The 22,706-nt window shown below is 28.9% G+C and overlaps 1 protein-coding gene across 1 annotated transcript in view; it reads right to left on the bottom strand.

The window, feature by feature from the left end:
• Positions 1-8,081: 8,081 nt before the first annotated feature.
• LOC129984159 (uncharacterized) overlaps positions 8,082-22,706 on the bottom strand; it is a 56,696-nt gene continuing 42,071 nt past the window's right edge. The window contains exon 2 of the mRNA XM_056093960.1: positions 8,082-10,121. Coding sequence (XP_055949935.1) covers positions 9,039-10,091 — 1,053 coding nt within the window. The 5' untranslated portion in view covers positions 10,092-10,121 and the 3' untranslated portion in view covers positions 8,082-9,038. The remainder of the gene's footprint in view (positions 10,122-22,706) is intronic.

A 22,706-nucleotide genomic window follows, 5' to 3' on the forward strand; every position in this document is an offset into this window, starting at 1 on the left:
TGCATATTATCCATAAATGTTATTTTTATTATATGAGCAATTTGTTTTTAGAATTCTTTTATGTAACAAATTATAACTCTAAACTTGGTTAGGTTTAAATTATTTTTTTAAAAAATTGTTTTTGTGTCTTCAAACAATAATAAACGCAAGTATATATTTAATAAATATATTAATTTTGTTCTAAATTTTTCAGATTTTCTAATTACATCTATTTTTTTGGATAGTTTTTATTAAATTTCTGACTTCATTTAAAATTTAGATATTAGTACACATTTGTGAATTTTAATGGTTCAAATATCTATTTGCTTATGTATTTAGAATTTTTTAACATGCATTTAATAGAATTATTTTATTAAATTGTATGCTTTTATATTAATGTGTTCATTGTCTTCCTTGAAATTAATTGTAGGTAATTAATAAATAACATTTGCCAGTTATCTTTTAAAAGAATAAATAGCATTCTACTAATTAATTTTTTTTTGTCCGTGGTGCATAAAAGTATTTATATTAAACCTAATTTTATGTTCTGTATTGTATTTAGTTAAATCTGTCCCTGTCTCGTAATATATATATACAATATGCAACAAATTCTAAAACAAATCTTCTAAATTCAACAATTCTAAAACAATCTGGAATATTTCATGTTGGGCATTATAATGTTGTAATTTTTGAATAATGAATTTGTGAAAAATAAGTTACTGTTAGTTGGCTTCATTTGGTTGTGATTTTATCCAAAAAAAATGCCAGTTTTGGAAACAGCAAAATCTGTGTATAAGAGGAAATTTTATTTTTGAAGTTGAATATTGCTTTCTGTATGATTTTGAATATCTTAAATTGATTTAAAGGGTTGTTTTTTTGAATATCTTAAATTGATTTAAAGGGTTGTTTTTCAAAATTCACAATCGGCACGAACTCAGGGATTAAAAAAAAAAAAAAAAACCAATCTCATTAAAAATAAGGCAATACTCTTTCTTTCATTTATTAAGACTCATGTGAATATGAGTTATTAAATGGAAGATGGCATTTTTAATTAATTGTAATCACCTGCAGACATTTGTAAAGAAAATAAGTTTTTAAAAAACACTACTTTCAAATTATAATAAAAATTTATTCTGATGAATACAATTTTCATTATAATTTGTTCATAATAAAATAAATAATAATAAAGGAAAAAAGAATGTATTTATCATCCATTCATACTAGTTATTTCAAATTGACGGAAGTTGTAAAACATCAATGATGAAATAAAGAGGTTTTGATCTGCCCTTTTGATTTGGTTGATTAGCAAGGTTCTCTCCCTCTTTCTTTTTTTAAGGGAAGAGGGAGAGGTGAATATGAGATCAAGAATATTTTTACCATATTCACTTCTATGTAAGGGGGATATTTAAAGCCAATTTAATCTCAATTTAATATTTATTAAGAAAAGCTTCTGTTTTCAAAATGCAAGTAATAATTGCTTTCTTATTATTCTAAGGATGACCAACGAATTTTATTGTAAGATAAATTAGATTAATTTTTTAATTCAAAATATTTTTTATAATATGTTCAATAAATAGTTTGAAAAAAAAAGATACTTTGCTAAATGTTTTATATTTTTTATTAAAATTTTCTGTTTCTTTTGTTACAATTTGTAAGTGTTTAGTTTTTTTATAATTTGTATTTAAGTAGATTAGTAAAAAATTTTCTTGATTTTTTAAAAAATTTCAGGCAATTCAAATAAATTTAAATAATAATTTCAACTGCATTCTTTAAGGTATACATAATAAATATGGCACTTTTCTAAACGCACACATATATAAAATGTTGTAGCCAAATGTATCTTTGTGAATTTATAAATATTTTAATTCTATCAAAGAGTTCGTAATGTGCTGTTTTTCCATTCTCTAAAATATCAATTTCTTTAAATTTTAAGTGCAAGAACTGTATACATTGTAAAAAAGTTGTAGTGTAATCTAATCAAATAATTTCTTTACATTTGAAAACTGTCTTTTATAATGTTTGTGCAATGTCTGTTCTGTAGTAGAGAAATGACAAATAAGAAAATTAAGCATTTTGCTATATTTTGTGATTTAATACTTTCCACCTTATGTTTAGCATAATTCTGCATAGAAATTCCTGTATTATATTTTATTTTTTATTGCTTTTTATTATTTTCTTACTATTAAAATATTTGTCTTATATATAGTCCTGTGAGTGGTTCTCAACTTCATATCATTAGTAAATTGGTAGAATATCATATAGCTTTTGTAGAATTTAAAGATTTGCTAATCATAGTAAATCAATTAAATGTCAATGTGTTATGTTATCAATCTCTAAAGTAAATATGTTCAAATATATTAATTAATTTTAACAATCAAATTAATATTTATAAAATACTATAAGCCTTGGAAAATATTAATAAAAACTGGTCTGTGATGTAACATTTAAGAAATATTGACTGGCTAAAAGTATATTTTTGTATTAAAATCATTTGAATAAATGCAAATACCTTAAGCCAGTATGATACATTTTAAGACAGTTCATTAATCTTTAAATGAATTTAAAATTTGAAGAAAAGGTGTCAACCTTATTGGTTCTGAAATTTTTTATTTAGTTATATATAACCCAGACATATTATTTAACATGCTTGTCAGCTTGCATTATCTTGTTTGAGGATTTTGCTATGAATCTTTAATTGATTTCCAGCAAATAGTTTTTATTGTGAGAATAGAGTGTTTATTTCTCTTTTCATATTAAATATATTAACTAAAAATAGGGACAAAATGAAATTTTAAGTATTAAGTTTACTTTTACACATTGCAGAATACAGAGTAAGAATATCGATCGAAAGAATTTGTTTCTGTCAAATATTTCATTGTATTTTGTAGTACAAACTATGTTAATATGTAGCTTTTAAGAAAGACGATAACTTTTATTTTCTCTATCCTTCAAAAACATGAATTTTGCATGATTATAAAAGATGCTCAATTGTGATTGTGCTGATGTGTTATCATGTTTGTTATAAATTTGGTATAATAACCAGAAATTTTCATGAATGGGTCCTTAATGGAATATAAAGTTATGAATAAGGATGATTTTTGAATCATTTATGAAAAGAGATGATTAATGCAAAAAGAAAAATGGTTAAAGTAATTACGTAATATATTTGATAATTTTTAGATAGTACTGACAGGCATTATTTTGATTATAATGCACAATGTTTTAAAGCATATTCATTCTGAATGCAACTACAAGAAAACAATCATTTAAATGTTACAACAAAACATTCCTATTTTTCACCTAGCTAAATTGATAGACTGGCTTTTATAAACAAATTTGTCTTATAATCTTTTTGAATGGAAATTTTCTTCTTAGTTATTGGCATTTATTATATGCATATTAAATTCTTTGCAATTTCATTGTTGACTTTTTCAATTTTGAGATTAATCACCAACAAAATAATGTTGCTGTTTAATAAAAATGCTAGTGAATTTGGATACCATAAGTTGAGAATCACTCATTTTTATTTTCGAGATGCTAATTTGATGGAGTATTTAAATTAAAAAAAATCACTGCTTTATTTGTAGTTTAAATGTAATAAAATAAAAACTTCAGATTTTTTTTACAATAATGCGTTTTTTGACAGATTTTAATTCACTGCCAAAAAAGGAGGAAAAATTTTCTATTTTATTTATATTCATTTATATAAAACAGCTTATTGAAATTATTATTATTGAAAGTTATTCTGCTGTATAAATTAGTTAAGCATATTTAAAAATCACATCTTAGAAGTTCCAGATATCTTACATCATTAATTTCAGAATCAAAGAAACTCTTAAAGGGAAGTATTAAATTTCTTTTCTTAATATGTTTGATTGTTTTTATAAATATTAAGATATGCCACTTTTTCAAAAAATGTCCAAATTGATATTTTTTTCTCATATTATTTAATTAGAATGCAGAATATTTCTCAGACTATGTATCGCTTATGTTAAAAATAACATTGTGTAAGATATTTCTTTTGCAACCACCTCATTTTCTTGCTATTTTGTTCTTGCTATTTTCTCTCATAGCCAGAAACATAACTTTAACAATAAAAATGCTAGAAACTTTAAATTAAAAATTTAAAATAAAATTGTGGAAATTAAAATTAACCCCCCCCCCCCCAAAAAAAAAAAAAAAAAAAAACAGGCTGCTGATATATATGTCCGAGTGCTTTTTGTTTGAGAAGAATTTTGCTGTTTGTTTTAAAAGACAATCATTTATCATAAATTTTATATTGAAACTGAACTTGATGAAAATGACAGATTTTAAAAGTGAAAGGAACAAAGATACTATTGAAAAATTTTATCTGACAGATAATTCAAGAAATAAGATAAAAGTTATTAGTACTCCATTAAATTAGCATTCAAATAATAATTGTTTTTGAACTGGATTGCATAAAAATGGAAAAGCTCTGTTATGCAAATGAAGTGAGAGTTTTTTTTCTTTTTTTCATGTTAATATTTTCTTCAAATTTTGTTTTGCATTTGAAAGATTCTATTTTCTAAAACAGGATTATTAATTTTTTTAATTTTGAGATCTGACTTTGAAAAGCGTACTAAGACTATATTACTGGAATTGGGTAAAATCTTATTTTTTTGCCTAGTGCACTATTTTAGAAAAATATAATCTGAAAGAAGGCACTGTACATTGAAGAGAGAAACTGTATGTTTTCTATAAGGATGTTCCTTTATCTAATCCATCATCAGTCATTTACTTTTACATCGATATAATAAGCTGTATTGACATTTCTTGTGCATGGAATGTAAAATTCATATTCATTGCTGGAAAATTTCTGTAAAATATTGCATTAATAGCTCTTCAATATGTACTAGTTGTAAAAATCATCTAAAATAAAGTACTATATTATTGAAAATCATGTCTGTTAATGTTATTTTGTTTTTAGGGAAAATGGAAAATTATTATGAATGGAAAATTTAATTGAGATACAGAAATTACAAAATGTAGATTCTTGATCATTGGTAATTATTTATATTAAAGTTATGAAGGTCATAAAAATTTTGCTTATTTTAAATAAAAATTATAATTAAATATAAAAAAAAATGCTCAAAGCTTTAAAGGGTATGCAAAAGTTTTTTATGACTGTATATATGACTACAGTTTTGCTTACAGCAACATTGCAGTTTTGTTAAGCATTCTTTTACTTGCATAGTTTTGGAATGTTCTATTTTGTTTACAATGATTCAATTTCTTCAGATTGAAAATTACATTTCAGCCATACCTTTATCTTTAAACTTAACTTGAATCTCCACATCATTTGTTTCGCTAAAAATCCTGCGTATCTGCATCACATTAAATCTGACATGGTGGGTCAAAGGCTACCCATTGATGTGGCGGCTAAATTTATCAAAGGTAAAGGGTATGCCTGCTCTGCTGTCGTCTTTGTCATCTGTCCGAGGCTCAAGGTTACGAGATCCGTCCTATAATAACGTCAAGTTGTTCCAAAATGGGACGTTACTAAACCTGAACTAAACCAACTAACTTTCCAATTGTTTTTCAAGTTTTTTTTTTATTAATATTTTAAAAATCTTTGCTTGAAAAAGTTTAAAAATTAAATTTTTCCGCATTATAAATGTTAGAAGTGGTTTCGCACTGGGTTGTTATTTTTTTTTTAAATTTTTTTTTACTGCAATTAGCAGGATAAAAACATTTTTATAGGCTTAATAAGTGTATTTTACCAGCCGCTCTTAAGAATATGTTAGCTACAAACATGTTAAAATTTGTGGAAATCGAAAACATTTTGTTTTTCTGATCAAAATAAGATCATTTTTAATAAACATAGAAGGAATCTAATTATCCTCGCAAATTATTACGTTAAATTTTTTTGGTTACACGAACTAAATTAAATCAATTAACTTGTTTCGAGTGGTAAGAAATTAAATATTCCAAAATTCTTTATTATTATTATTATTTTGAAATACCTCTACACATCAACATTTCCCCACAATATTATTAATTTTTGCTGTATTTGTAAAATTAATATTTTCTAAACTCTCAATATTTTTTAGTGTAAGATTTCAGATACCTTAACGAATTTAATGCATAAACGAATAATATCATTTTTAACAACTCGCTTTTTACGACCATCTGATCTACCGGGGATACTGATTATATACCTAATTTCAGATAAATCGTTAAGATATATGTCTCTGCTAAATTGACAGATATTAAAGCGATGTTATTTTAATTGTCTTACTTAAATTATGTTCACTGTGTACACGGAACTTTCTAATGGAAACCAGTCCCTAAATATCATAGCATTATCAAAAATGAAAGCGTCCTGTTTATCTGCCTTTTAAATTTCGCAGTATTGCAACTTCACTCTTTTAATTGTCTTGTAAACTACACCGATATTAAACAACTTTTTCTTTTTTTTTTTTGTCAATTTCCTATAATGGGAAAAAAAATATTATTAAATATTTCATGAAGCAATGAAAACCATTTGAATTTCAGGGCAATAATATAATCTTTTGATTAATATGTATATATAATATATATATAATCACAAAGTCCTACATGTTGAGAGTACTGGATCAGGGGTGATCGTTCTCTGATTCAGGTCTAAATTACGATCTGTGGATGAGTAAATGAAATGCGTGAATGAAGTCCGTCCCGTAAAAAGGGTTGTGACGTGTGTGTAGCTAAGTCGTTCTCTTGGCCCTAGATGGCGCTACTATAAAAACAAGAGACGCTCCCCCACCGGCTTAAAATCGCTGTCTCCGTAACAGCGGGCTTGTCCATGGCAAGTGCCATAAGAAACAACAACAACATATATATTATTGCATGTTTTGCCAATTCTAAAAGTATATTTTTTAAATTGGTAAATTCGGAGAATTTTTTCACAACTATTCAATTGATATAAGATTAAAAAGATAATAATTTTTTTTAATTAAAATTTATTTTTGAGTAATAATATTTATCGTTAAAAATTGTTGAAAAATACCAAAATTCAGCTTAATTTTTATTTGAATTAAAATAAAAAATTTTTCTGAAATGCACATTTCCATTCTCCAAAAAAAAAAAAAAAAATGTATGTGACAAATATGGAAGCTATAGGTAAAACAATCTGCTTGTAGAGTTCTAACACATTCACATGCGCGCGCACACAGTAGTATTATATTTAGAGATGGAGATAACTTTAGAGGCAATAAATTCTTTATTTAACAACGGACATAGTAACTAAGCTCAGGCTGTTGTATCATTCAACTACATGAACCTGTTGAAATGAAAGCAAGTGAAAAGATATTTCTGCAAACATTTAATGCAAAATTTTAATAATGTCGCATATATCCAATAGCAACTTTTTAAGAAAATAGTTCATATCTGCATTCTGTATATGCATGAAAAACTTTAAGTAGCGCTATTACATTTAACATAAAAATGCATACGAAATTTTAATTTTTTTACTTCCTCGTATACGATAAAAAAAGTTTTATCATCCTCAACAAATTCGAACTCGAGGGTTTGACGAATCTCTATGTTTAAGACCTATCTGAGTTCGAAAATTTTTCCACCCCCCCCCTCCCATCCTTTTATTTTTACTACACTAAGAAGTATAAATTTTTCATGTGCGGATTCCTCAAAATAAAAATCTGCGCACTCGTGACTTTCACATTCTACCCAAAGTCCATAATTTTATGCAGAGGAGATAAGACCTTTTATCAGGAAGTATCTGAGAATGTTCGTTCAGACCACTCCTGATGGTTGCAAAAAGAAAATGTGAAAGACCGAATTAAAGATATCAGTTGACCAATTAAAAATATTAATTAAAGCAAAGAAACTTATTTTTTTAAATAAAGCAGTTTGTTACCCCGTTAATATGGTTAAATAAATTACATTATTTTTATATCACTGCACTCATTACAGTGTTTTTATATTCTTGCATTTATTACACTATTTTTTATATTTCTGCACTTTTTAAACTGTTTTCATATCATTGTATATTATTTTTCATAAAGTGATAATCATAGCTTTAATATAAATTGTATGGTTACAGGGTATTTTCCGTGAGGATGTTTCCAATTAAAAATTGATTAAAATTCCACAAAATCAGTATTGGCTTTTATTTCTTCCTACTTTTTTTACAAAAAGAAATACATCTATTCTTTAACAGGCAGACTATTCTGTCTATTTTGAGCAGGCATTAAAATGGGAGATTATAAAGAATATTATAAAAAAAACTAAACTATCATAATACATTTTTTTCCTTCCATTTTTGTACAAATGAAATAAGCACAGCTCCGCACTGAAATATTTAGTAGAAGTTGTTGAAACAGATAACTTAGTTTGGCATTTCAGCAGTCTGTGCATGAATGAACAGAAAAATATTCCTGTTGATGATTCTTAAATATTTCACAACCAAGAAGTGATATGTTTGCATCATATGAATCATTCATTATCCTAAACAAAAAGTGATCGAGTTCATGAAAATTATAATTTTAACCTAAAATGTCACTTTTAGTCGACAAAAGAAGTCAGTAATTCTAATCACATCACAGAAAATTATTGTTCATTTCTGTCTTTGGTGTGACAGTTTTGTTGAAAAAGTGGAGGTCTCTAAAATTATGAAAGTAGGTGTCATATCCTACTAATTTTATTCCACTAATTAATTTGTTATGCTCCTGATTCTGACTTGAAGAATTAATTCTAATCTTTTTCCGAAGAGTTCTTCAGATATTTTCAGTGTATTTCTCCAAGAGGTAATGAGAAAAAATAAAACCCACAAAGCTCTGCTTTCCACCATTTATAATAAATAACTTTCAAAGTCATTCATAGAAGCAAGACAATCCAATAGCAATCCCGTTCAATGTCTTTATTTGCATTGTTACTGGGCAGCTTTTGGTACCATGTTTAGATCATTGTATTTAACCCCATTCTAATGAGGGATTAATTGATGAATATGATTGTCAAAAATTGGGAGAAAACTTGCTCTTGAAGTATTGAAATTAAATTGCAGTACTACGAGAGAGACACTATGAGTTTTTGAAATTTTCACCTCAGAAATTCCATGTCCTATCAATGAATTCCTCAGATAATTTCTTATCAAGTGCAAAATACTTCTCATCAAGAACTGCTGGATTTTGGCGGGAATCATTGACATCTCTTGGCACGGATTCTGGTATTCGATTATTCGGGCGGGAAGACTGTTCCTGTTCATGGCGTCGTAACTGGGGATCTTCCCTTTGCCTTCTCTCGCCTCTCCGTTTACCTGATCTATCTGCCTTGACCAGAGGCATATTTGTGTGGGTGGATGCCTCACCACTTGAAGAAGAGGGTGGCGAATCATTTAGGTCAACACCCGGGGGGAACATACGCATGGTGGAAGGTGTTTTCGGCCGTGTGGGGCGCTTTTGGGCAGATGGAACCAGTTTCACTGTTGGAAGATTTACCACCTTTTGTGGTGGCAGCGTACCCTGTTGAGAACCCAGCCAGCTGATCAAACGATCTCTTCTCTGGGAATGGACAACCGCTGGAGTAGGACGTCCACAGCAGCATACTTCTCGGCCACTAATAACGCAACAAGCTAGCGAAAGCAAGCAATCTGCTGTAGCTGTAGCTAGCAACAACAGCTGAACTACAAATGGGGACGCGTTTTCTACGCCTCTCCACACCAGAGCGCCAGCCACATCTTCCATGTACACTTCAGCCACCAATCCCATGGCGGTAAAGGTAGCCAATAGTCCTGTATTGAAGAAACCAAGCACTGAAAGAACTAATAATGCAACCAAGAGTGATTTCCTTTGAGGTTTCTGCTTGCGAGCTGTCAGAATGATGCAAAGGCCAGTGAAAATGGCGAAAAGTCCACTCCAGATTCCGCCGTACATCCATGCAGACCAGGCCTGGACATAAACAGCCATACCACCCAGAAGGGCCAGACAGGCTCCGCAGAGGAACTTGGCTGTCCCCATACCACTGGCCAGTCGACTTGGAAAGCCACTTTCGGATGCGATGTCATCATCGCTGTCATTGCGAACTGCTGGATAAAAGAGGGAAGGACGGCCTTGGTAGGCAAGCAATCCGTCTGGGGTTTTAGGTACTTGGTTTTCCATGAGCAATTAGCCAAGAAAAATTGGTAGAGCCTATGGGAATAAGAAAAAAAATACTGAATAACTTTGCATAGAAAATTGAATACATAGTGATATTCTACGGTACGAAATTAAGTTTACTCAGTACATGTTTTGATAACACTTTCCTTTTGAGTCTGGGAAAAATATAATTAAATTATTACCAATATGATATTAAAATGATTGTTAATTTTTTTATTCTCAATATGTTTCTTTCCAGTATAGAAATAAAAAATTTAAATTTATTGAACAAAAATTTATTCTGATAAAGATGTGATTAAAGATATATTGATCAGTAATTAATGCTTTTGCAATTTCAACGATTCGAAAGAGACTCTCTATATTCTAAGGATAAGTAAGCAAAGTATAACATAAAAATTACATTGACCATAAGAAGTTATAAGAAATTTTGGCTATGTTAAATTCCATTTTGATGCTACAAAACTTTTTTTGGCCTAATAATTTGGTACCTCGGTCAAATGATATAGGCTCCATCAACCAAAACCATCTCACTAAGTTTCCTTTCACATCAGCTGCAGGACATTTGATCTTCAATAGATTTATCATATATCAGACCTGAATATACGACAAATCAAATTTCAAACCGCCAGTCTCAACATTAACATTAACAGATATGATTTTCAATAATATAATACTTTATTTTAGATACAACTGGTACATATTGAATAGCTATTAATGCAATATTTTACAGAAATTTTCCAGCAATGGATATGAATTTTACATTCCATGCACAAGAAATGTTAATACAACTTATTCAAACCTCCAAAAATCAACCATTTTCCAAAAATCAACCAATTTCGAAGCCCAAACTGCCCGATCTTAGGTCATAGCTAAGAAATAACTTCAAAGCAAGAGTCAGGTATGTCACAGTCGAATATTATTCATTCATTGTTTTTGAATGTTTTTAAAAAAGTATTCATTTAATGAAAAAATTCAAAGCAAAACCTGATGTTAACATGCAGGGTCGGCTTTACCATTAGATGGTTCCAAGAGACTGCTAGTAATTCTTATTCGTCAATCGAAACTGTTATTCCTTTGTCGGATTTTTCCACTCAAAATTATTATCGAATTGAAATATAAATTTATTATTGTAAATTTGCTTTTAATTATGTTAATGAGTTCTTACTGTTAATTCGTTTATCATCGACCCATGCATCATATGGGTGTGGAGTTATCATTTCTTAAATTTATAAGATTAAATTAAATTATTCACTGATGCTATAATTCGATACAAAAATTACTTATAATCTGAAATACCTCAATTTTTCTGTAGACTCTTGGTTGAATCATTAAGAAATCTTTATATGACACTTCCTGAAGCGGAAGTATACTATTTTATTATTATATATAATACTATATATATATATATATATACTATATACTATATTTTTATTATTATATAATTAGATGATACTTCCTGAAGCGGAAGTATCATCTAATTATATAATAATAAAAAGAACACTGTTACAGGGGCACAGTTAATGCCGTTTAATAGATATTACTGAAAATTATTTTATCTTGTTAGGTAATCTAGATATTTGTTTATTTAAAAAAATAATACATTTCTTAACCAATTGTGTTAATGTTTTGAATTCTTTTTGAAAGTTTGGCCATGCATGCAAATAAGGAAGTACGCATTGGTAAATGCATTTTTTTTTTTACCCGGATCGTCAGGTAAGTTAGCAACAACTTCGAATCAGGCATATGTAATTCCAGCAGCTTTTTAAAGCCTTGTGTATAATTTGCTAAAAATTAGAATTTCATGACTTCAACAATTTACAGCTGTGACTTAACATATGAATCGAAACAATAACTTATGAGAGTTAATTACATTACCCAACAAGTTTCAGTAAACGAAAATGCTAATTTTGAGAAACTGCAACAAGTTCTGGCCGTGAGAAACGGGAAGTGCGAGTGAAAAATCTGGCATGTTTATAATAATGCAAAACAGAATGCCATATCATTAAAACAGCCAGTTTTTGGAACTTTTTTTTTAACCAATGCCTCGCTTGTTCACTTGGTTCATTAACCTTGAGAGTCGCCAGAGGAAATGTGGCTTTCTGAAAGCGAAAAGTTACATAGAAAATATAAAACAATATTTCCAGGAGTTCCACCCATCTCTACAATAGCAAGGAATGCAGCGGACGGCCATCAAGAAACTCGTGAGAGAAATGGGAAAATGCAGCTCGCCTTGGATTGACGTGTTGAGGTTCCATCTTTATGAATGGAAGCATCTTCCGTCATCCGAAAAGAACGCTACATAGGTCAGGTCTGTTTTTGGACGGTGTTATGTGATAATTAAAGCAACTCATTTGTTTCGCATTCGAGATTCCGTGAAAGGTGAAATCTCGAATGCGAATCTTTGTTTTGGGAAGTGAAACTGGATTTTGGTTTTTAAAGATTTGCCGTGATCTTCGGTGATAGGATGACATTTCAATTTTTTTAAAAATTTTATTTCCGATTGTTCGGGGCCGGAATTTTAGACAACCGTAAAGCCCTCTTCCTTTAACAGAACTTTTGGGGTTACTGAGATCTCATTAATTTTATTTTTGTAGTATTTTCAAAATAATTTAATTTTGTGTTTTTATTTACATTACAAGGGCTGAGTATTAGGACTTATTTAAATTAAAAACAAGAATCGTTTAAATTTTGGAACATTATTTTAACAACATTCCTGATTTATTTTTTGACAGTTTCATATTGTTTTATTAAGCCAAGAAAAATTGTGTATTTTGAAAAAATATTATTGTTAAGTTTAATTTAGATTGTATTAACAATGTCATAAAGCTTTTACAATATTGCAAAATATTGCCTTTAAATTGAATTTTTTTAAATTCAAAAAATATTGGAACATCTTTCCTGAAAATTGCTCACAATGAAAAGCTTTGTTATTTCATTACTTCATAATTTGCTCCTTCCGAATGCTTAAGAAGAGATCAAATTAAAATTAATAAGCAAATTCCTCAGTTAACTGATCAAATCGACTTACTTGTGGGCCCCTTTCAGCTTAGCGGCAGCTGCCGAGCTTGCCTGACTAGAAATCCGTCATTGATCTAAATCGAGAATTTTTACTTGCTGATTTAAAACCAGATGAAGTGGTTTAAAATCATTGGGATAAAATTTTCATGCAAACTCTCTAATAAAGATTTTATCCCAAAGTGAGCCTTGCATGGCATGAGCGTACAATAATTATGAAATGTTACCTTTGGCATGAATTAAATGTTTTTAATGACTTTATCGCGTGATCTTTGGAGAATATTTTGTCGATTACTTACTGATTTAAAAAGTGCTCTCAAATTAAATAATAATAGTTCGAACTTAAAAGAGCATATGTTTATCATATTGTAATAAATATATAGAGAAGACAATATATTATTTCGTATTTCCTTCAATTCAATGTTTTTAAATAATGCATTTACTTAAATATAATAGATACATATAATATCAACTTATAATGGCTCTTCGTAAATTCTTCAGAATAATAAATCATTGATGTATTGATCCATTCAATTAAGGTAGTTTGAAGTTATAAAATTCTTATTTATGTAATTCGAACTTATATAATGTCGCATTAATAGTTTGACACTCTCTTTTTAAGATTTGATGTTCCGCGGATTATACACACAGTTGCGCGTCCAATTTTCAAAATGGCTATGAACTTGAGTTAGTTAAATTTTTATCTAAAAAGAATAGTCATTACTTTTTAATATTTTAAAAATCTTGCCATGTGTATAATAAAAGGTTTTTAATGATTATCATTATGGTTGAACTTTTTAAAAAATGCCAATGAGAACATAATGTATGTAAGATACGGGCACTCTATTCGTGCCCAAACGATTTCCTCTTTCCAAAGTCTTATATTAGAGATGCAGTTCCAGAGAGAAAAATACGCAAAATGACATAAAGAATTATATTTAATGTTGTTTGAATCAATAAATAAGCATCTGAAAAATTTACAAAAGCTGAATTTCTATACATTCCCGGTCTTATTAAAATATACTTTGCATTCTAATATTAAAAACAAAACATATATATATATATATATATATATATATATATATATATATATATATATATATATATATATATATATATATATATATATATATATATAAAGTTGGACACTTCTGTGAATAATAATAATAAACTGCCAGTTATGAAGCTGCCAATATCGCTATTTTAGACGATATTAGATAATTTTAATGGATGTATCTATGAAAATTTACTGCATAACTCATAAACTCGAGGAGGCTGTTGATTGGTTTAAAAATAATGAAATTAAAAGCTTCGTAACTCGGTCATTTTTGCTCGATGGGAGTGGAATTTTTTTTTGTGTTCAAAATATTAGTGTGTCATAATTATTTTATTAAACACGACTAATAGGGACGGGAAACTATATTAAAATTTAGATTTCCAAATTTTTTCTGCAATTCGGTCATTGATTCAAAAACAATAGGAAATATAATTTTTTATAACATTTAAAGCATTTTTCTAGTTTGAAGAAAGCTTAATTCGTTGATGCCCATCATGTAATGTTGATTTTACAGTCGCGCATATCCTAACTGAGTGTCCCACCTTTAATTCTCATCGTATGATGTACTTAATTTAACTCATCATCATTGAACATAGGGGAATTAGGGGAAGAACCTCTAAATCAGTATATTTTTAACTTTTTAAAAGCTATTGGTTTTTATCATTTTATATAGATGTTTTTCAACATTTTACTTGCTTTCTAATTTACCTCTCAAGTTTTAATTACAGCTATTTTACCGAATTAATATGTAATGTACTTTAATGTTCTTTAATCTTTAATATACTTTATCTATTTAAACTTTTAACTCCTCACCTGGTATCATCTTAAACCATATGATTGGTATAACCTATTTTTGGCTCTTGGGGCCACTAAACTTAAACTTAGCTGGAAGCATATCCCCAACTCTAATGGTTTAGAAATTATTCTCTGCTGGTCAGCAATTAGAGTGGACGCACAATATAAAGTATTAAAAGCTTAAAACTATGTTTGTATTTCATGCTTTTTGGTATTTTATTTATCTTAATAAACGTGCAAGGAAGAAACCAACAACTATAAAAGAATCATAGTTAGTTATAGTTATCATAGTTAGAAGTAGTTGATGGAGTTTGAAGGGATGTCAGTCCTTAAAGTCGCGTGAGAAGTAGTTTCCTCTTTGCTCGATTTTTGTCTGGAATTAAGATCTGAGTTCCGCTTCACAGTTGAAGTCCGTCAGAACATTTCCTCTTGAAATCCTTTTTATTTAATTCGCATTAAAGAAATATTTCTGTCAAAATTGAATCTGAGCTTACATCTCGAAGCACTTCCGGATATTAAAGGTTCTCTCTTTTTTTATTTTTTGGTGTATCTGAAGTTCTGTTTACAAATGAGTAAACAAAAGCAATGGTGCAAAACGAAAAAACGAAATAAATAAGTGAACAATAAAATATCAGTGATATATCCATAACATCATTTTTGTATTGTTACAAAATAAATTTATTTATTCAAATCGATACAGATTTCAATGTTTGTTTTGAGGACTAAAAACGCTCCCAGAATGTTAATAAAATATTTTTGTTTCCTTATAAATGGATGATCAGAATAAACTTCAAATCATAATTATCTTTATATTATTTTCTAATTGCCTTTGGGGATCAGTTGCTCAGAAATATTGTTTTTCCTTTTTATTAAAATAAACTATTTAAAATACCCTTTTAATTATTTCAAGATAGTGAAAATGTCAAAGTTATCAAACTGAGATTTATACGAAAATAATTTACTCATTTATATAGCAATAAGTACTTTAATATTTATAGTTTTCAGTTAAAATTTTCTACTAAATTAAGAATTTAACAGCAAAAAAATTAAGAATAACAACAAAATAGTTTTGAAAATTTCCAAAATATATACGCTATAATTGCAAGACAATATAATAATAAATTGATATAATAAAGCAAATAGTATGATGATTTTGAAGAATAGAATAAAATAACCTTAAAATGGAGATAGATTTCAGAAAATATTATTAAGAAACATATTAAAAAAAAAAGGCAAATGCCTAATTATTTTATGGAGAATAAAATCTTTTTTTTTTTCCTGTGAATACTTAGATATATTATCGATAAGGAAAAAAAAAGCAAGAATTAAGCTATTTATTTATTTACTATTAATTCTTACAAATGTAATAATCTTAAATATACAAATTTTTAACATAAATAGCTATAAGCTGTCCTAAAAATTTTCCAACAAAGTTAACCACAAGTCATAAATTTACCAAATAAATCAGTCTCAATGTTTATAGTTAAATTTTTCACAAATATCTCTATGTTTATAATTTTATAACATAGCACTTGATATATAGTAATATTTGTTATCTCTCTCTCTCTCTTTTCTTTTTAAAACATTTCTGAATACAAGAGAAGTTAGAAAAGATACTTATCAATGGTCAATAAAGTGAATGCATATTTTTACCAAGTATATTAAAAATTACTCTTTTTGAAAAAAAAAGAGTAATTCTCATATTTTGCAAACTTTTTTTGATTGAAAATCAAATTTACTTCTTTCGTTGCAGTCACTTAAGTTTTCATTTTTTAAAAATAGAAATTTCTTAAGTAATTCGCATGAATGTTTTTCAACTTTCCATTAAAAAAATAAAGAATGTTTAGAATTATTATAATATTTTTTTAAATATATTATTATATTTAAAAAAATATTTCAAAATGATTGAATTTTAGAAAATTTTATAGCTGAATATTTTATGAAATGAATAATTAAGGAAATTCCATTTTCTTTTATGCGTATAAACTGAGAAAATATTCCTCTCTAAACAAGCATTTTTTACACCATTTTCATGATTATTTGTCAAAGGAAGTATTAGTAAACGTGCATATGCGATGTTTTGATTTTTAATGAATTCATGAAGTTTTAGAAAATGCTTATATTGTCATACGTTTAACAAACTTGGAATCACTGCCAATAAAACCTGGAAATTCACAAACAGTATGATTTGTAAGTTCCTTTAAACATTCTTCAATCATCATGTAAATATTTTAAAACCCCTTTTTGGAGATAGTTTGATTTTAAGTCTATTTTTTTTTCTCATTTCTTCTTGATTATGAAAATTATTTAAATATACTATTATACCATCATGCAATGTTATAATATAAATTTATTATAAATATTCTAGATAATTAATCTGAAAACACTAATTAAGTGAACAGACTATTAAAAAGAAGCAGTGTTATCAATCGAAAAAATTAGGATTTTAAAGTGAAATAAATGAATAAAATGCGAAAATAAACTATATATATTTTGGTAAAATTCGAAGAGTGCGCTTATTCGTTTTGTTAGACAAAATCTTAAGTAGTAGCTAAAATAATTAAAATAATTATTTATGTGCAGTTTGTATAGGTATACTTAATATTTTGGCATTCAATAAAAAAAATTGTAAAAGCATGAAAAAAATATTAATGGAAAAACATTTATTTAAAAGTAATGCTTGTAAAAAGGGAAAGCGAATAAAAAACATTAACTTTGTTTTTTGAAAAAAATTTAGAAAATGTCAGAATTAATTTAACTGCTACTACAAAAATAAAAGAAACATTTTATTATGCTAAAGCAAATTATGCTAAATGCGCCATTTCTTGTCACTAGCATTTCCCAGTAATCAAAACTTTTTTTATACTAGAATTCATTTTTTTAGCTGTAAAATCTGCTAGCATTTGCTTTGAATAACATTCTCAGTTTTAAAGTAAAGAAATAGTTAGACTATGCATATACTTAGATCCTTCTATGACAAAATAATTAAGTCGATTTGTGTTCCCCCGCCATTTATAGTTAACTAAGATTTAACAGTCGAATCATTAGTTGTCTCAGAGATTTCCTCGATAGCAGTCGTGTGCTCAGATATTTATACGGCTTAGTTCTGTGATAACGGAGTGACTGGCTGAATTCATTCTTTATTCTATGCAAGCACACTAGATAAGCGCCATCGGCTCCATAGTAATAATTTTTCTTATAGATACTCCATTTCATTATTATTCGAAATTCCACAAATTCATTTCCAGTTTCCTTTTATTTTCTATACCTACCAAGCTCTTTCGCTTTTGGATAAACATCAGAATCTTTTATAGTGATTTTTAAAATAACCCAGGCCTCTTTCCTATACACTCATTCAATAATTCCAATTCGTTCGTAATACCCCCTCCCCCTCCCCCGTTTTCAGAATTAAATGCTGCTAAATGTAGCACAGGTTTCTTTTTTACTCATGCAATTTCTTCCTATCATTTGTAATTGCACACCAAAAAAAAATAAAAATTGCACACCAATTTCAGAGTTCCAATCGTGATCTTCAGCTGAAAATGAAAGGAATGGAATAACTATTCAGCCGAATATACGTGTGAGCTAATACACAGTCGTGATAATTGTCCAATTGTGTAGTTAAAAGTCGATCGACTCGATCCTTTGATTATTTAGTCGAAAACTGTCGTGTCGATAATATACGGTCAGCAACTTATTCCCGCAGATTTTCAATAGGTAACCTAACAGCCAAACTATTGAAAATCACATGTTCGCGCATATGGCGCTTGATCTTAATCTTAGAAGTCGGTTTTTCTCCACTATTTCCATTCGTAAACATTTCTCTACTATTTCGATTCGTAAACATTTCTCTACTATTTTCATTCGTAAACATTTCTCTACTATTTCCATTCGTTCTGTAGCATTTCCATTCGGAACATGAATGTTTTGATAATAGTTCTTACATTTTTTTTGAGCTCCACTGATTACTATATAATTAAAATGATCTTTATTTTAGAAACTCCTACTTTACTAGTTTATATTTCAACATTTTAGAACACCGTCATGGCCTGTTGACAAAGTTTAGACTTTGCGACAGGAGAAACTCAATTCAGTTGATTATTTGTTATGTTTGTGGGTTTGGTATGTTGTAATCTAACGTAAAGAGTCAAATTTCCTTTGCTGGTGTGGCATGAAAGTTTAGAGGGGCGATGTCAAAATTCAAATTTTATACGTATCTTTTTTACAACGATTCAAAATTACAATGTCTATTCCAATACAGTCCTCGTGTTGTTTTGAAACGGGAAGCTCATATAACTGAACCAAACTATATAATTAAAAAAAAGTTCCTTTCAGATTATTGGTAATGTCTAAGGAATATATAAAATAACTAGATTTTCATTGAATATAATTCCATTTTTAGTGTTCTGTACAAACCCTAATAGCACAAGATGCTTACAATAATATAAAGATAATATCTTCTGGATATTGTAAGCATTCAGAATATCGAATAACGTTGTGGAAATATCATAATATATCACATGCTAATAGGGATGGTCATACGCTGTCATTTCTTACTAAAATGATAAATGTAAGGCATGTATGTTAAGATTTCATCTAAAAATGGTGGGATGGAAAAAGGAATAATGCCAAAGTTTTGTTTGCTATCATCGGATTAGAAGTGGAATTTACAATGTGAAGAAGCTTAAATGATTCTTGAGCAAAGGACCCAATGAATATTTAAAACACTAATCAATAAGAAGTTTTCACAAATAAAGGAATTTCAAATATTCATTAGTAACTTCTCTGTATTATCCACACAGATAATATATTTTAATAAACTTCTGGGTTACTGAAGAAAAAAGAGTTTAATAATAAAATATCAAACCATAAGATAAATGAGAAAATTATTTTTTTAATAAAAAGTTTCAAAATTATATAGCCAAAGTTAAAAAAAAAAAAGCTGAAATCTGAGAATGTTTATTTTAAAAAAAATTCAATAAACCCTAAGAAAAAAGCGCATTTTTATTTGACCTTAACCTAAATCATAAATAATGCCGAATATCCCATACTAGAAATTATCCACCGATTCGGTTGAAAAAACAAGTTAAAACTGCTTACTTCTCTCGGAAGAAGAGAAAGCCGTATGTCCTACTCACTGTTGTCCAAATGTAATGAGATTTTCAATACGATCTACCAACAGGTGTCCACCTCCGTATCCTTGGTGACACATTTCGCGAGTGCTGAATGCTAACGAAGGGAAATGTCTTTGAAACGATTCAATTCACAAACACTGCACAGGCGACGACGCGTGAATAGGTACACCAAGCTTACAATCTGTCGAAGCCTTCTCTGGAGTGTGAAAAACATCCTGGAATAGCAGGACAGATTAAGGAATTGAATCTCCAAGCATATCAAAAAACGCACCTTAGGAAAGATAAACATCCGTTCAAGAATTCTTTCGAAAAAGCACTGTTCCAACTGAAACATTTCAGTTCCCTTTGATGTTTTTATACAAAATTGAAGAATTTTTGTTCTCTTCAGTTTTCGACATTCGTACTAAAATTCGCCAAATCCTTTCTAAAATAGTCTTAAGACAGAAGATGCAATAATTCGAATTGACAGAACACTATGAATGGCCATATTATTGATTAATGATTGCATATGTTACTCGTTTTAGAGTAAAGAAAGAGCCTTTAGAATAAGGAATCAAATCTCAAAACATATCAAAGATATACACCTAATGAAAGATAAAGTTCCATTCAATGATTCTTTCAAGGAAATACTGTTCCAACTCGAACATTTCAGTTCCCTTCGACCTTTTTAAATAAAAGTGAAGAACTTTTGTTATCTGCCGGCGACCTGGCTTAGGGGTAGCGCATATTCCCGTTGATGTGGGCTTCCCGCGTTCGAGTTCTGGTGCGGGCATGGGTGTTCTCTGCCCTGTGTTCTCTCTCTGAGGTGTGTGCTAGAGCACCCCTGTAAATAGGGGTTGTGCAAGCGAATGTGTGTATCATCTTCATATGAGCTAGAAGTCGAACATCTGTCTTCGGGTGCTCAGGCGCCTATGCACCCAGAAGCTACTGCACACTCGGCTTAAATCGCTGATAGTTCGTCAGCGGACTTGTAAAGTGCCATAAGTAACAATTAACTATTGTTACCTTCAATTTCAATGTTCTTGTTAAAATTGATCAAATTCTTTCTAAAATATTCTTAAGTTAGAAGATATAATAATTAGAATTAATAGAACACTATGAATGGTCATATTATTGACTAATGGCAGCATATGTTATGCGTTTTAGAGTACAGAAAGAGTCTCATGAACTAAAACAAATTTAAATGCATACTTTTGTTACATAGAATGTTGGTTTAGATATTTCAAGTCTATTTTTTTCTAATATACTCATTATTTTTTATATACATTAAGATTATGTTCAGAACTAATTAACAGAGTATAATGATATTTAATATAGTTTTTATCTAAATTATCAACGTGTTACCAATTACCATTTTACCAATTATATTTTCTAAGGAAACTTTCGAAAGATTCTGCTGAAACTTCCTTTATAACTAGATTTCAACACTATTTAATAATCCTGACACTTTTAGCATCAAAATATGATGTTAAATTTGCATTGTTTTAGCTGTAAATGAAATATTCAAGAGAAGCACATAACGTTTCAAAGAAGTCCAAAAAATGAAAATTAAAAAAAAAAAATTACCCATATATGTTAAAGAGATCTGAAAGAAAGCTTATTTACGGATAACAGATATCTTAATATCAAAAGAAAAGATTGAGATTGTTTTCTCAAAAAATTCAATTTAATAGTAAAAAGTAAATCACGGCAGAGAATTAAACAATCACAAATTGACTCCTCCAACCCGCCTTTAGGCACATGAAAAAAAGAAAAAAAAAAAAAAAAAAAGAATCACCGGACCACCGCGACAGCAACACTGGCGGGAATTGTGGTCCAGTTCTAAGAGCCATCACCGGCCACGGTACGACCCTCCTGTGAGAAGTACGTTCCGTCATTGATGGGAGGTAGCCCGCCCCCACTTTTTTTTGTACCCACCAGAGTGGCTAGAACCAGCCACCATATCGGAAACTTCTTATCCTCATTTTGGAGGTCCCCCCCCCCAAGTGGCAGAGAGAATTAAGTAAAATTAACAGAAATTTTTTTCTGTGTAAATGTGTATGAATAAAAATTCCGTTAAAATTTTTGAAACAAAATTTTACATCCATAAAGAGCAAATAATTAATTTAGTTTCCAACTCTCAATGCATTAAAATCTAATAAAAAATGTATAACAGAAAAATAAACAAAGTAATTTTGTATGGAAAATTATATGGAATTATTAAATGTTTTATATGTTTTTTTTTGACGATTCTATAAATAATGAGCGTGATATCAGTCAGTATTTTCGTTTACGATATAAATTACCTAAAGCTATGAAAATAATCATCCATTTCCTTGAAAGTGAGAGTCAATATTATCACGTTTTTGCCTATATTTGATAAAATGCGGAAGAAGAAAAAAAGGTCTAACAGTAATTTGCCCCCATTTATTTGTATTTAACCCTTTTTATTATTACTCGGAAAGTCACGTTGAAGAACGTGAAGAATATTGACCTGAAAAACCACTTATTTTCACATCATATTTTGAATATCACACATTTCAACTGCCGAAATAGCTTTCTTATAGATTAATTTTCCATCACCTTATATCAGATTTCCCGGAAAAACTTTTCCTTTAACGAATGCGACATGCCATT

This window comes from Argiope bruennichi, chromosome 9 (assembly GCF_947563725.1).
Source record: "Argiope bruennichi chromosome 9, qqArgBrue1.1, whole genome shotgun sequence".
NCBI classification, from domain to species: domain Eukaryota; kingdom Metazoa; phylum Arthropoda; class Arachnida; order Araneae; family Araneidae; genus Argiope; species Argiope bruennichi.